General features: G+C 37.3%; 1 protein-coding gene across 10 annotated transcripts in view; it reads right to left on the bottom strand.

Moving 5' to 3' along the window:
* WWP1 (WW domain containing E3 ubiquitin protein ligase 1) overlaps window positions 1-15424 on the bottom strand; it is a 123942-nt gene that overhangs the window by 17179 nt on the left and 91339 nt on the right. For 8 of the 10 annotated variants that reach the window (XM_036995642.2, XM_036995638.2, XM_073229791.1 and 5 more), the window contains 9 exons: window positions 12411-12465; window positions 12243-12327; window positions 11996-12124; window positions 9174-9249; window positions 8996-9067; window positions 6961-7049; window positions 3460-3619; window positions 278-411; window positions 48-188 (listed from right to left, as the gene is read on the bottom strand). In XM_036995642.2, coding sequence (XP_036851537.1) covers window positions 48-188; window positions 278-411; window positions 3460-3619; window positions 6961-7049; window positions 8996-9067; window positions 9174-9249; window positions 11996-12124; window positions 12243-12327; window positions 12411-12465 — 941 coding nt within the window. The remainder of the gene's footprint in view (window positions 1-47; window positions 189-277; window positions 412-3459; window positions 3620-6960; window positions 7050-8995; window positions 9068-9173; window positions 9250-11995; window positions 12125-12242; window positions 12328-12410; window positions 12466-15424) is intronic. The other 2 variants (XM_073229792.1, XM_073229793.1) reach the window with 2 other exon arrangements.

Genomic DNA, 15424 nt, shown 5'->3' with positions numbered 1-15424 from the left:
CTCTAAAGGTTCCAGAAACTAAGGTCAGTCGGGTATTATCACCTTACCCAATATATTCATCTTTGTTCTCCTCAGTCACCAGGATATTAGAACCTCCCAACTTCAGGTCATGTGAAGTAACTTTTCCCAAAATCTCCATGTCAACAGAAAAGTACATTTCTAAGCCACATTCTTCAATGTTGTTGTCTCTGGGTGATACAAATATATATACCCACTAATTAACAAGAATTATAAATTGGTTTCAAGAAAATGCCACTTAAAAGATAAATCTTCAAACCTTATCCAAATAAGGGAGTTATAAAATTCAGTATCGATAGATTCCAAATCCTTAATAGTCAGTTTTTTACTTAGCATTCGCTTGTAGAATGGTAAAGAGAAACCAGTATCGATAAACTTTCCATGAAAAAGTGCCTGCCAAGAAAAACAAAAAACTTTAAAACCTTTTAACAATTTTGTTATTAAGAGCACAGTGATTAACAGAGAAATCATGAGGCTTTACAGACCAAAAAAAAGCACTTAATAAATCATCAGCATAAATCAAGAAAACAAAATACTATATAAAATGCTAAGTATAAAAAACCATCTATTTAACTGAGGTCAAACACTCAGCTATATCATCATCTATCAGTAACTAAAAAAAGATGACAAAGGAGCTTTACTAAACACCCCCACTCTTGCAAATATGTTTTATAAATTAAATTAAGCCAACTGGATGAAGAAACGAAGGCATCTGATAGTTCCCTGTGTGGTGCCTGGACAGACCCTCGCCCGCTCCCTTATCTCCCACCGCTGAAGAGATTTTCAGGACCAACACCTTCTACCTTCATTCCTACTCATGTTGGCCAATGCAGGAAGCCCCAGGACCTCAGCACGCGGCGCTCTATCACCCTGTATGTCCATCTCAAAGTCCAATTCCATTCTCAAATCTCCCAACTCCCAAAATCATTACTGCACTTTGCCCTCTGAAACTCACGATCCTGATTAGCAAAATCCCCCATATCCTCCATTCTTTCTTTCAAGATCCTTTAGCATCTAGCCCTAATGGAAACCTGGTGTTTTTCTGAGGACTTTGCTTCCCTTGTGTCCTCTCAAAGGGGTGGCTGTTTCTCTCCCGCTCCCCTTAGGGCATCAGTCCTCCGCCTAAGGAGGACTTATTCCTAAGCCCTCCTCCCTGCATGGGCCCCACTCTTCAAGAGCAGTCCTCTGCCCCCAGCCCCATCATGCTGCAGTCACCCTCAGATCTTTGGGTGTCTCCTCTTTGTCCCTTCAGTGTCCTGCTCTTCTAAACTACTATCATAATTTTGGAGATTTCAACACCCACCCAATTTTTTCTTCACTACACTGGCTTTTGAGTCCTTTTAATGATCTTTGGTTTTTACTCAACATCATACCTTAGATACTGTTATTAGCAATGACTGTAATTCCTTCATAAACTCGATTTCAAACACCACCTAATTTTCCAGCACACTGCCTTTAGTAGTAATACCAGTAATTTTTGACCCACGGGGATCTAAAAAACTCCACTGACCCTATTACCTTATGATTGTCTCTCAGTCCCATCACATTATTTCTACCTTTACTGAACTGAGATTACATCGTCAATCATTAAAATTACTCCCTCATAAACATTTAAGTCCTGCCTCCTTGCAATGTTATTTCTGGGAAAATCCAAAGCCTAGCTAAAACCAGCTCTTAACCTGCTCCCTGCCTGTGCCTGGGTAGTGGAACATGCTAGAAATGCATATACAACCATGCTGACTGGGTCATGACCAACAACCTCAAGAGGGAGCTTAGTGCTACCCAGTAATCACTATTTCCCCACTCTCCCAGGTGACTATTTCATTCCCTCCTTTCCTTACTCCTCACTCTGAGTTTATGCTCTGGATTTCTATTTCATTGCCAAGACAGAATCCATCAGAAGAGAACTCTTGTGTTCCACCGCATCTCACTACAGGCACCTGAATCTATATACTTGTATTATGGATAAGCAATCGACTACTTCTTTGTGCACTAAACAGATCTCTTTCTCTCTTGCCTACTCAAGGTCATTGCTCCCATATTCCTTATCTGTTTGATCTCATCAAATTCTTTCCTCTTACTTAGTCATCACTATCAGCATATAAGCATTTAATTCTCCCATTCTCAACTCCATATATACGTCTACTTGCCAATTCTCTATGATCCCTCACAGCAAACTTCTTTAAAAGATTTGTTTGTTGTCTCCATTTCTCCTTCCATCCTCTCTTGATTTCACTCCCATCCATCTATCCTCTCTACTGCTTCTGACTATCTTTCACCTGGCCAAATCAAGTGGTTTACTTCAAAGACCACTTCATCTTGCTTGGCTTACTGGCATTTGATACAGCTGATCACTTCATTCTTCTTGGGACACACTTCCTTCTTCCCTTGTCTTCTAGGAACCATTCTTGTTTGATCCCCCTACCTCATCCTCGCTGCTGCTGCTGGCCCCTTCTCATCCCGACACTTGCTCCTTAAATGGCCACACGGCTGCACCTAGGAATCTTCTCCTTACCAAACTTGTATATCCAACCAGCTATTCTGCATCTCTACTTGGATGTCTATAGGTGTCTTAAACTTAAACCAGATCCAAATTCTTGATACCTCCCACCCCGAAAATTTGTTCTTGCCACAATCCTGAAATCTTAGGAAATGGCAACTGCAACCAGACACACAAGCCGTAACTTTCTGTGCTACACTCAGCTCTCTCTCACATACTGCATCAGAACTCTCTTTCATGTATCTCTCATATATGCTCATGGATGCGGTTTTTCTATCAAAAATGTACTTCCATCCTGGAGTTTTCTTGCCGTCCTTTGTGCCTAGAATGTTGTTCTCCAAGATATTTGCATTATTCAACCCACTGCTTTCTTCAAGTTTCCACCCATGTGTTACCTTCAGAGAGTCCCCCTCTAATCACGGCATAGAACACAGCAACACGCTTTCCCTCAACACATTCTTATTCATTATTTGTCTCCCTGAAACAGAATTTAGATCCCAGACAGCAGAGACTGCTTTTCTTTGTGGTCTCATTTCTCTCCTACTATGATGCCATAGTGGGTGCTCAATATTTGCTGAGTGAGTGAACAGATAATAAAGTGAAAATAAATGCACTTTTCAAAAGATAACAGTCCCACAAGGGTTTCTGCAAAGTTCTGAAAATTCCAAGAACATCCATCAAGTGCAATTATTCGCAGATTTTCCTTTTATAATTAGACTTTGATTTACAGAATGAAAGGACATTTAAAGACCTTTTCACTTCATACATGTATTCAAAAAATAAACTGCATTTTGATACTCTTCCTATGCAAACCTCCTTGGTAACAAAATCGGTAAATGTACATAACCAAAAATAATGCATTTCATTTTTTAGTCTTCTCTAAAATACTTTTGAAGTAAGCAAAGTTTAAACAAATTAAGTAGCAGAAAGTCAGAACTTACCATAGCAATAAAGCGGCCAATGAAACAGAAGTATGAAAGATGGTCTGGATTAATGGTTGACGCTGGATTTATTTGGAGACAGTAGTTGTTTTTTCCAGCATATTCAAACAAGCAATACATGGGGTTCAAAACTTCATGTGAAAGCAAGAAAAACCATTCTCTAAAAGAAAATAAGACTATTTTTAGCATAAATATACACGTGAATTTAAAAGCATCTTCAATACATGCATACACACACCACACTTCTGGCTCACTCGGTTTTCACTAGCCTTTCTATGATCTGGCCTCCCATTCAAAGCTACCTGCCAGTTCTTGCACTGCCAGACCATAACTCGGTATTTCTCACACACAACATGTTTGTTTCTATGCCATACTTTGTCTGGGCACATCTCCTCAACTTCAACTCAGCCTATGTAAGACGCCACTTTTCTTTTCAAGTTCGGCATAGATTCATTCCACTTCAGTATTCTTTTGAAGCGATTTTCAGCATTTTATCTGTATCAATCACTGAATACTTTGGGCTAACAACCTTACAGTATTAGCCATTTTTCTGCACATGACCTGCTCCACCTATCAGACAGGGTAGCTCCTCAATAGCAAAAGTCATGTCCTCAGACATTTTTTATATCCTTAACTCAGGCATTCTTAGACTATACACAACAGGTAGCAAATATTTGCTGGTGATACTGAAATATACAGCACTGCTATTACGGAACAGTTTTACTTTTATTGCCAATGCATTAACAATGGAACTAAAATTAAAAAAGGTGAAATCTTTATATGCGATAAGCAATCTCTAACTTATTACCATCCATTTTGCCTCATTTCAAGAAGTCCAATATATGAAATCCAACTAGATAAAAGATTAATAATTTACATTATAAAATGAACTTAATTTTAAGAAGACTGTCTTCAACAACTTCTTCTAAAGCAGGGTTCCAAACTGAAATGCTTAAAGTGACCAGTGAGGGAGTACAAGATGCCTCCTTGCTTACATGGGCCTCACATTCTCTACTCAACCACAACCCCCCATTCTTCATTATATCCCTAATAAAAGTTATCAGTTTTAAGGAAGAATTATTTCTGGGCCTATACTCGCAGTCCTTAAATGACTGGGCCGTGGTGAACACAAAAGAGAAAGAGTGTCCATCCTGATTCAGCCAACTGATGCCATGTGAGAAGATGGGACCACAAGATAGGTTTACTGTTTTTAAAAAGAAGCTAGAAATCTTGATTCTTAAGCAAAATTTAGTGACTTTTTTTTAGTGTCAAGTAATTTAAAAAATTTAAAATCATAATGGGACTATCACTATGCAGGCAAGATTTGGCCTGGAAACCCTGTGTGTACAAATCCTTTTTCTAAAGCCTTTAAAACTGTCTGAAGAGTAGAGAAGGGAGGCCCTAAACAAAATCAACAAAGAAATGATAAACACCAATTCATAGAACTAAATCTAACTGCAATATAGTTGAACTGAGTTACTTCCCACTATGATTAAGACAGACATGTGCTCAGGGAAGAGGAACAAATCTCGTGAGAATGTATTTAGGCACACACACACACCAAAAAAATGAAGTGAATTTCCAGTTAGTGCAGATTACTTTTGGCAAAGAAGCCCAAAGAAAATTGAATACATTCAAACCAGAATGACTATCACATGGCATCTAACCTATACCTTGATACTAGAAAAGAGGGAGAATTCTAACTCGCAAGAGGCAAAAAGTTCACTTTCAACATATCCTTCTCTCTACTCTCAAATAAACTAGAGACACAAGAGACTGAAAGAGCCTAGAGAAGAAAATGAAGAGTAAAACCATGAATGAAGAAAACTCACATTAGAAGAAGCAAACTGTATGGCAGTACTGCAAAAAGTGATATTAGGCTAGGTTTGAGAAAAATAAAAACAAAATGGAAAAGCACAAAGATAAAAATCAGAGATGACAGACATGTAAGACTGACAAAGATTCCACATACCCATGATTGATGTCCCTGAAGAAAAACAAAACAAATGGAACAGAAAATAGAGTCAAAGATATAAAGAAGAAAATTTCCCTTAAATTAAGGAAGACCTTAATATGTTCCTAAAAAAGCTATAAAACAATCAGCAATGAAATAATGAACTTTAAGGAAAAGGAATGTGTAGGTACCCTGAGAAAAAAAGTTTTGTACAGGGGCTGGCCTCCCACTTCACAGTGGTAAGGGTCAATGCTAAAAAGACAGGGAAACAATATCTACAGAGAATTGGAGAAACTAGAGCAAGAAAGTTATATTTACCAAAGTTGTTTCTATAGCAAAGCAACAGAAAACATTCTCAAATATGAATTACAGGAATATTATCACCCTTATGAACTCCTAAATAAATCAAAACTAATACACTAATGAAAATAAAGGATCTGGGAGTAAGAAAATCATGGTATGAAGTAACTGACTATATCCATTAAAACCATGAAAACATAAAACTAAACCCAAATAGTTGAAGTAAATAAGGATTCAGACAAGAATGTGAACATTACAGTGAGACACTGTAAAAATAATGCCATATTTCATTTCTAAAATGTACCTTCCTTTTTAATGTTTAAACATTTCTGAAATTGAGATAAATCACAATAGATGTGATATGGACATTTATTGTGATAGGCAATGTTTCTGAAAAAACTTCTTAATAATGCTTTGGATGAGAAAATAATGCTAATATCACCAAAACTGACAATCCCACATATATATTCGCATCAGTTAGTTGTACCTAGTACCACATCTCTTTTTGCCAGCTGTACTAAAATTGTGATTTTTTAGTTTTGGACATTTGTCAAATATGAGTTCAAAAAGAGAGTTGTTTCCAAGAAAATCAAATTTAATTCTTTGGAAAGATTTATTTAAGTGCTTTGTTAGAAAATAAACTGCTGTCAAATTAGGTTTGGGCAAAACAACTGAGGGAAAGGATTCCCCACTCATTGCTTCACAAGGGTTGTCTACGGTTAATATATTTAGTGAATGTGTAAAAGCTTATTATGAAAAGGACTGAGACTGGATTAAAAACACAAATATAAAAGCAAGATACCCTGTTATAACAGCAAAAAAAAACCTTCTGCATGTTGATCCATTAATTATGGTATCTCCATGTAATGGAATATTGTGCAGCCATTAAGTAAAATGAGATTATTAGCTCTACATGAGACATGGAAAGAAACCCATGATATAGAAAATGGCAAAATCAAGGTGCTACACCAGGCATACTGTACAATTAATTCTGTTAAAAAAAAAAAACAGCAAATATGTACTGTAGCAACATATACACAAATTTTTATATAGAGAGAAAATGTATAGGATAACCAAGATAGCACTAATAATAGTTACCTCTAGGATTGCGTGAATGTTACTTTTGTTTTTAAAAATAATTCTGAAAAAAAAAAATTCTGGATTGCCAGTGAAAAAATGTGTCTTTTCAATACATTCACTGCATACAATGGAGATACACTTATTTCAAAGCATTTTTTTTATTTTACCTTGCTAGACCACCATAATCAAGCCCTTCTTCTCCTCTGAATATTACATATAACCGTCTCCTCAAGTCATAGGGTTTTAATGCCATTATCTAATTAAAAACAAAAACATCTCACTTAAACACTTACATATAGCACATTTCTTCCAAAACAGTTCAATTCAGATTTCATCTATATTGTCAAAATCAGACATTTCCTCATCTCACAGCAAAGCCTGTTACTTAACAGATAAACTTATTTGTCCCACAAACTAGAAGATGTACCTCACTCTGTTAAGCTTCCTCTAACTCACTTTCATATAATCTTTCTGGCCTTCTAGTATTAAATGGTAGTTCTACTTTGGATTAGTGACAGAGAGGTAGAGTTTGATATTGGAACTTCAAAGGTTAGAAAATATTCCCTCTTCCATCATTCCCTAAATTTTACCAAATCTTGCTAAAAGGTGACTTGTAAATTTTTCTGACTAGCAACATTTAATGAGAAGCAAAAGATCTTTTTCTAGGGCCTGCCTATAGCACACATTCCATTTCTCTGCATGTATTTGGATGCCTATATATTATATAGAGATGTAAGAACTCAGCTACAGCAAAGAATTATTTGTAAGATGATGAATTTATACCTAAAAAAGTATATCTTAAAACAATATCTACACCAAGTTTTCATAATCCTTAATTAAGGCTTACATTAAGGCTACTAGTAAATAGGCTTTTGGACAATACTTTTGGATAAAATGAATTATTTCCACACACAGATGTCAGAACCAAAGCAAATACTGGCACATTTGGGTGAGGGCACAGTTCACCAGCAGGCCTCCACTTCACAGATAGTCATGGACTCAATCTTGCACATTAAAAAGACCATGAATCTCTCCAAACCAGAGTACAAAGCAAAATGAAGTCTACTTTGAATTCAGATTTACAGTTACTAAAATAAAGCTCAAACAGAACTTGGAATAAGCTAAGAATTTATTAACTCAAACTGAAAAAAACATGCTATAAAAATTTGATAATAGTTATATTAAGTATCTTGTCCAGTCCAACAATTAATAAAATTAAGCTAGGATACAAACATCTCTGACTTGAGAGGGTTGTTATTCCACTTTGGCTGGTATACATAAAGGTCCCTACATATCAGTACAAACAGGGAATTTTTGGTTTATCACTGTAATCCTTTCGAGGGGATTAAGAAGACATATGAGAACTTCTCAACCTTTTCAGAAAAGAAAGAACAATATTTTGATTTTTTATCTTTAAATATTCTCCAGATGATTCAGGAAAAGCAGACATATTCTATTCATTCATTTACCAAATATTTACTGAATACCTGCTATGTGCAAAGTACTGTTCCAGGTACTAGGTATATATAAGAGCAGTAAATAAAAGTTTTATGCTCTCATGGAGCTTACATTCTAGAGGGACACAAAGTAAGTCAGGTTGTGGTAAGTGCTACAGAAAAGAATAAAGTACCATAAATGGCTAGAATAGGGCTGTAAGGGATGTGAGTGGGGACTCTGAGATCATGACATTTAAATAGAAACCTTAAGGAGCTGAGAATTACTGTTTGTGTAATTAAAGGAGTACTTAAACAGAATTCAGTGTCTACACCAATTTCATTTTAATTTGGTAGTACAATCAAGACTTGTTTGAGTTAATAAACTCTTAAAAAAAGTCGATTAATGTCACAATGTGTCAACATGTTTCAGAAACTGTTTAAGCTTTTTTAGTAATCTGGTTCATCTATTATGCCTTTGTTTCTCAGCCTCAGTGCCTCTGCCTGTAAAACAACAGGAGCTATCTCAAAGGGATGCTGTGAAGAGAATTAAATGAAATGATAAATATAAGATGTCATTGCCAAGCATATGGCAATCATTCAACACATGAAGGGTTTATTATGACTATTATTATAATGGACACTCAGTAACTATATTGTTATAGTTGTGTTCTAAATGGCTTAAAATTTCTAAACCCTAACTCGCTTTAGATATGTAGGACACAATGAGATAAGCTGCACTACTTCATTCTGGTAAAATCTTCCTTACCTGTTGGAAGGAATCTTCAAACAGTGTCTGTCGGGACACATTGATCTTTACATGACTGGGTAGTGCATTAGACTAAAAATAAAAATGATATCATAACATCATGTAAGCTACAGTATATGTAATGTGTAAGATAAGACTAAAGGATTATGAATATAAGACTTATTTACCACTGTAGTACCTGGCACAAATAACGGAAGTGAGCAAGTTTCCACCTAAAGCTGCGTTCATAAGCAATTTGTGGACCGCCTTTAGTTCTAAAAAAACCAAAAAAACAAAAAACCATGTATTGAACCATCACAATAAAGCTGGATATTTAATATTCAGTATGAAACTGGAGTGCACCAAAGGCCTACAAATGACCACAGGGAAGTCTTTCTGTTGGAAGAGAAGGAATGAAATTATTTATTTAGTGGGACCATCAGGCTCAGGGAATGAGGACGCATGAAGAGGGAGACTGTATGTGTGCAGCTCTTTTGTAAGGAAGTTAGTTAAATGAAGTCTTAAAGTCTACTATTGGCTTTCAAAGAAAACCTTCAATAATCTTTAAATCTGAGGAAACAGGCTCTGGATACAAGAAACATGGAAGGAAATTCTACCACATTTTAACTAGTATGAACTATAACAAATAAAAGACAGTAAGCAGAGCAAAAGTGAATTTCTAGAAACAAGTGACATGCGGGTTCCATGGCTGAGCTGCTCAGTGAAGGAAGAGGCAGAGGTGGGGGCCTGTCGGGACAGGTGTGGTCACACTGGGAGGGCCTGGGTCTTCGATCCATGAAAGCCTAAGGAAGCACAAACAACTTCCACAATCTTAGGGAACATTTTGGAATGGATGGAAACTGTTTAAGTGAACTCATCTAACAACTATTTATGAAATGCAAAGTTATATACCTGGACTCGGACAGTAAGAGCACTACTAATAAAACAAAAATACTGGTTTTTGTGGGACTCCACATACTAGAAAAGGAGATAAACAGAAACACAATGAGTAAGCAAGTTATGTATGAAGTGCATTAGAAGGAGATAAATGTCTTTCTATTCCCACTCCTCAAAAAGAATAAAAGGCAGTGTAAAAAGGATAAGGAGTGTTTATGGTAATATTTCACTTCTGAAAAAAGTGAACAGAACAGGATTCACAGATGGAAATATGTGAGCAAAAACATGGAAGGCATATGCCATATAGCTATTTTGGGGGAAAACATACCAAAGAGGGAATAAGTGCTAAGACCCAGAGGTGGAAGAAGCCTCAGTGTTCGAGGAAGATCTGCGCAGCCAGTGAAGCTGGAGCAGAGGGACAGCAGGGTCAGATGCTGACAGGCCTTGGAGGTCATTTTAAGGCCTTTGCTTTTTACTCTGATTGAGATTGTTTTACGCAAAGCAATGAGTTTTTACTTAAACTAAAAAAAATATCAGTCTCCTGGCTATATGGAGAATGACATTATACAAAGTGTGGGTAGAGAGCAGAGACAGTTAGAGGTACCACGCCAGGTGAGAGGCAATGATAGCATGGGCCAAAGGTGCGGCACTGGCCGTGGTGCGACACTGCTGGATTCTGGATATATTCTGAAGGCCAGGTAACTAGAATTCTTGATGGACTGTGTGTGAGGTAGGAGAGAAGGAGAAGTCCAGAACGATTCCAAGATTTTTGGCCCAAGCACACATAAGAGTAGAGTTGCCATCAACTGAGGTGGAAAATATCCTGGGTAGAACAAATTTTATTATGGGAGTTACCAGAAAAGCATAACAAGTAGAGATATCTAGTAAGCAGCTGAATAGATGAAGCAAACTTTCAAGTGAAAAATGTGAGCTAGAGATAAAAACTTGTGAATCATCAGCATACAGATGTTTTTTAAAAGCATGCATTAGATAAAATTCACCAAGAGAATAAAGGCAGCTAAGAAAAGAGAACTGAGGACAGAAATCTGGGTACTTCAGTGCTAGGAGGCTGACGAGAAAGGGAGGACCCACCGAATGCAGAGAGAAATCCCAGAGTTTAGTCCCTGACTCGCGTTGCCAGGGCCGGGAACTGTTTCGTGTCACAAAGTGCTCCTGATAGACCAGATGAGACAGGACCACACACCAACCCCTGGATTAACAATGTGGGGGGTCACCGGTGCCCCTAACAAGTTCAGGGTCAGTGGGAATTCCCTGGAGTCAGTGTGAGGGACAAATCAGGAGGAGCAGTACAGAGGCAACTCCTTCAGGCAGTTTTCTTGTAAAGGGCAGCAATAAAAATGAAGTTTCACTGAATGGCTTTGTAAGGTGAAGAGCTGTTCTCTCTTCTGTTTGTTTTTAATCTAGGACAAATAACAGCTGATGAGAGTCAGCCAACAGAGAAAGATGAACTGATGATGGAGGACAGAGGTGATACCTGCTAGAGCAATGAAATGGGAAAGCAAGAAGGACAACTAGCACGCCAGCAGAGGGACTGGCCTCTGGTAGGGGCCACGGCAGCTCATTTACAGGCTCAAGAGGGAAGACACATGCTGGGAGAGGGGCAGCTGTGGTGGTGCCAATTTACAAGGATGGCCGAGAGATCTGTCAAATGCGTCATCAGGATATTTTTATCAGGAAAATTCAGTTTTGGTGAGCACCTTGTTCTCTGACACTGCAGCAGCACAATGTGGTAGTTAAGAGTACAAACTCTACGGACAGACTGCCTTGATCTGAAACCAGCTCCATGACTTGCTGTGTGATTTTGAACAAGTTAGTAATGCTCCCTAAGCCTCAGTTTCTGTACTGGGCAAAGGAAAATAATGTACCTCAAGGGGTTGTTGGAAGATAAAATGAGCTGGTAAATAAAGTACTTAGAACCCTTGGCACACAGTAATCACTACATAAATATTTGCTATTGTTATTAAGGAATTATGTGCCACAAATCCAATCTGTACTAAGGCAGAAAAAGACAGATCTATACTAAGTAAAATTTGCTAATAAAACTTGAGGCTAAACTTTATGTCTTCACTAAATAGCATTTAAGAACTTCATGTTTTCACTTACACAGATGACTTTCCATTTCGAGGATCTTTGAATGTTGTGGTTCTTGTATTATGATCAACAAAGTACCTGACACCTTCCCGAGTATACCTGATTTCCCAGCCTTCTGGCAGAGGTTCTTCATTCTGTAAGCTAAAGTTACAGTGTTTCAGTCACAGTTTTGTTCTAGGCACATCTGCACAAAGGTTTACTTCAATCTATCTACAAACGTGTGTAAGAGGACTTAAGTAGGGCTGTCGTATATACGTACCCTTGAGTTCTTGGGTCTTCCCACTGGGTTGTTTTTGTGTTATGATTCACGAAGTAAACTCTGTCTGTTGAATCCACTCTTTTTTCTAAAAAATACAGTGAGTATACCATTAATAACACTTGTTATATATACCTTTCGGATATTTTTACCAACAACATATTAGCTTACCCCAGCCTGGTGGCAAAGGGCCATACGGGTCATTTTCTGCAGCTAACATTGAAGCCTAATTGGGGACAAGGTTAGGGGGGGAATAAAAATAAAACAGTATTTTAACATAAAAGCAGAGATAAACTAAACACTTGGCAAATCACTTTTTATCGTACTTTTCTAAAAAATATGATACAGGAATGTGAATATAGTAGTTTCAAGAAACAAAGTCCTAAAAATGTTATGAGTTAATAGGAGTCAGTTGATACTATTGCTAGTTTTTCAAAAATGATTTAGAAATAACATACTGACATCAATATTCTAATCTCCTAACCTTCCATAATAATCTATAGGAACAAAATGAGATGAGAGAAAGATATAGAAAATTGTGGTATTTAAATGAGGTAATATTCTGTTTAAAAGTAGAACAATTATCAGTTCTCTATACAGATGCCTATTAATAAAACCAATATTAAACTCAGTTATCATCTATACACAAAAAAACTTTTATCTAAATATTAGTATCTTTTACATATTTGTACATAAATAAAAATCCATTTATGCTTACATATTATTACAAACCAGAAATACATTAAGAAAACAAATACTACAGCATCGATTTTAAAAGAATGACAGAAAAATCATGACCTGTAAAATCATTTCTCAATGATAAAGTATATGCATCTTAATATTTCATAACCTAGTAACAGACACTGTTAATTGTACTCAATACCCACTTCTCCCCCTTTTCTTGAAAATCAAACAACTTTTTGAGGTAGCAGTTAGTTTTCATCTAAGAATACTCTATTCCTTGAGGAGGGAGATGTCTAGGCTGGCATGTGCATACAGTGAGACAACAAATTTGACCGGATCTGTACTGCTGGAACTCAACCAGGAGTTGGGAGGGGTGCAAGTTGTAGCACTCCAAAATCTTATGACTATAGACTATCTACGGTTAAAAGAACATATGGGATGTGAACAGATCCCAGAAATGGGTTGCTTTAATTTGTCTGATTTCTCTCAGACTGTTCAAGTACAGTTGGACAATATCCATCATATCATAGACAAATTTTCACAAAGTGCCTAGGGTGCCTAAATGGTTTTCTTGGCTTCACTGGAGATGGATGGTAATTATAGATTTGCTTAGTTTATGTCACTGTATTCCTATTATGTTAATATGTGAGCGCAAGTTAGTTAGTAGTTTAAAACCTATACATGCTTAAGGTACTCTACAAGAAGATATGTCAAAGAAATAATCAATCCTCCCATGTTTTCTTCCATATGCTACCTCTATAGCTTTTCTTCTTCCTTCCTAATTATAACCCTTAAATAGAATTTGTGCTTCATATTGAATTTACCGAGTATCATAATTCCTCCAGGTGGTAAAGATACCTCGAGACAAGTGCTGGGCATAGAAGCCACAGGGCATAAATCTGCAAAGAAGTAAAAAGCTAACTTTTCAAACAATATGGCTTCTCTCTCACTTACCAACTTTACATTTCCCTGTATGGCCCCGGAAGATGACTGGTTATCCAGAGATGGGTAAGATTCCTCAAGGGAGGAACAACCTAAGACAGGCACAGTCGCAGGGGGGCCATCAGGTGGGAAATTGGGGATCAACAGAGGTGAGGCTCAGAACCTCACCACCCCCTGTTTTGAGAGAAATCTGCATCCATGGATGTTTTGCTGCCCTTGTCTAGCTTGGATTAATACTTAGTCCATAGGCACACACCTGATCATCTACATTTGCCCTCTTACAGCACTAAATTATGTTTTCTACCTTTATCTTGCATCTACCTACCACTTCAGCATTTTATTAAAAATTAAAATAATAATAATAATAAAGGGAGAAATGTGGGATCCACATATGAATCAAGTATAAAAATCAAACGAATATTCATATTTGACCTGATTGTTTATAGTTCATAAAGCGTGATCAAAACCGAAAGTTTCTGTGATGACTGCCCTTGTACTGTTCACCATGTAAGAATTTATTCACTATGTAAGAATTCGTTCACCATGTAAGAACTTGTTCTTTATGCTTCAGAAGATTGGAGACTGACGAGAATTAGGCTTGAGATGGATTACTGATTGTGCATTGAGTATTGACCCCCTTATATAGAATTTTATTGTTGTTAACAACCATTTGATCAATAAATATGAGAGATGCCCTCTCAAAAAAAAAAAAAAAAAGAATACTCTATTCCCAATCTTCCTTACAGCTGGGTTGGTAGAACGACCTATTCTGGCCAAGGAGGTCTAGGCTGAAGTCACTGGGGAGAAAATCCCTGAAAAAAAGTCACCTCCACCTCCCACTGCCCTTTCTTCTTGCCTATAATGTGGAATGAGGCCCAGAAACAGCTCTTACGATCAAGTACAGAAGCCTGATTAAGGATGGGGGAGCACAAGGAGGAAGAACCTGAGTGCGTGGCAGCACCACTGAACCAAGGCAGTACCAGCACTAGACTCTCACTCCACACCTGTAACTAAACCTCAGGCAGTTCAAGGATGTTCTGCCAGGTGCAGAACACACTGTGGAGACACACCTATGACCTCATTCCGCCGCTTCCCAAGGTTTTCATGTACACAGCCACAGCCAACCAGAAACATGCACACAGAGTACTTACTTTCTTATTTAGTATGTACAGCTAAACAATGGTAACTTACTACAGATTTCTGTACACGTTTCCCAAGAATCAGCAATTGGGGGCAGCAGGAGATGCTATGCAAGTTGGGCTGGCCACTCCCTCTGCTGGCTACAGATACCCAGGGTCATGCTGAAGTGAGGTTATCATTTAACCTCTGAAGAAATTGGAATCAAAAGAACCAGACTGAAGTAGGATTATGAAAAATTATTTAAGTTTTCTTTTTGTATCTTTCCTAATTTCTTTCTATCTACTAGCTTCTACATTTGGGTTTTCAAGTTCTAACACTATCTATTTAGAGATGCCCTGTAATTAAAATTCCTGTTTTCTGCTTCCTATAATCAAATCCATTTAACAAAGTTTTTTTTTTCTTTTTTGCACTCTTCTTGT

The sequence above is a fragment of the Manis javanica genome, chromosome 2 (assembly GCF_040802235.1).
Source record: "Manis javanica isolate MJ-LG chromosome 2, MJ_LKY, whole genome shotgun sequence".
NCBI classification, from domain to species: domain Eukaryota; kingdom Metazoa; phylum Chordata; class Mammalia; order Pholidota; family Manidae; genus Manis; species Manis javanica.
Note: the sequence above shows the minus strand (reverse complement) of the source record. Positions and strands in the feature narration are given on the sequence as shown.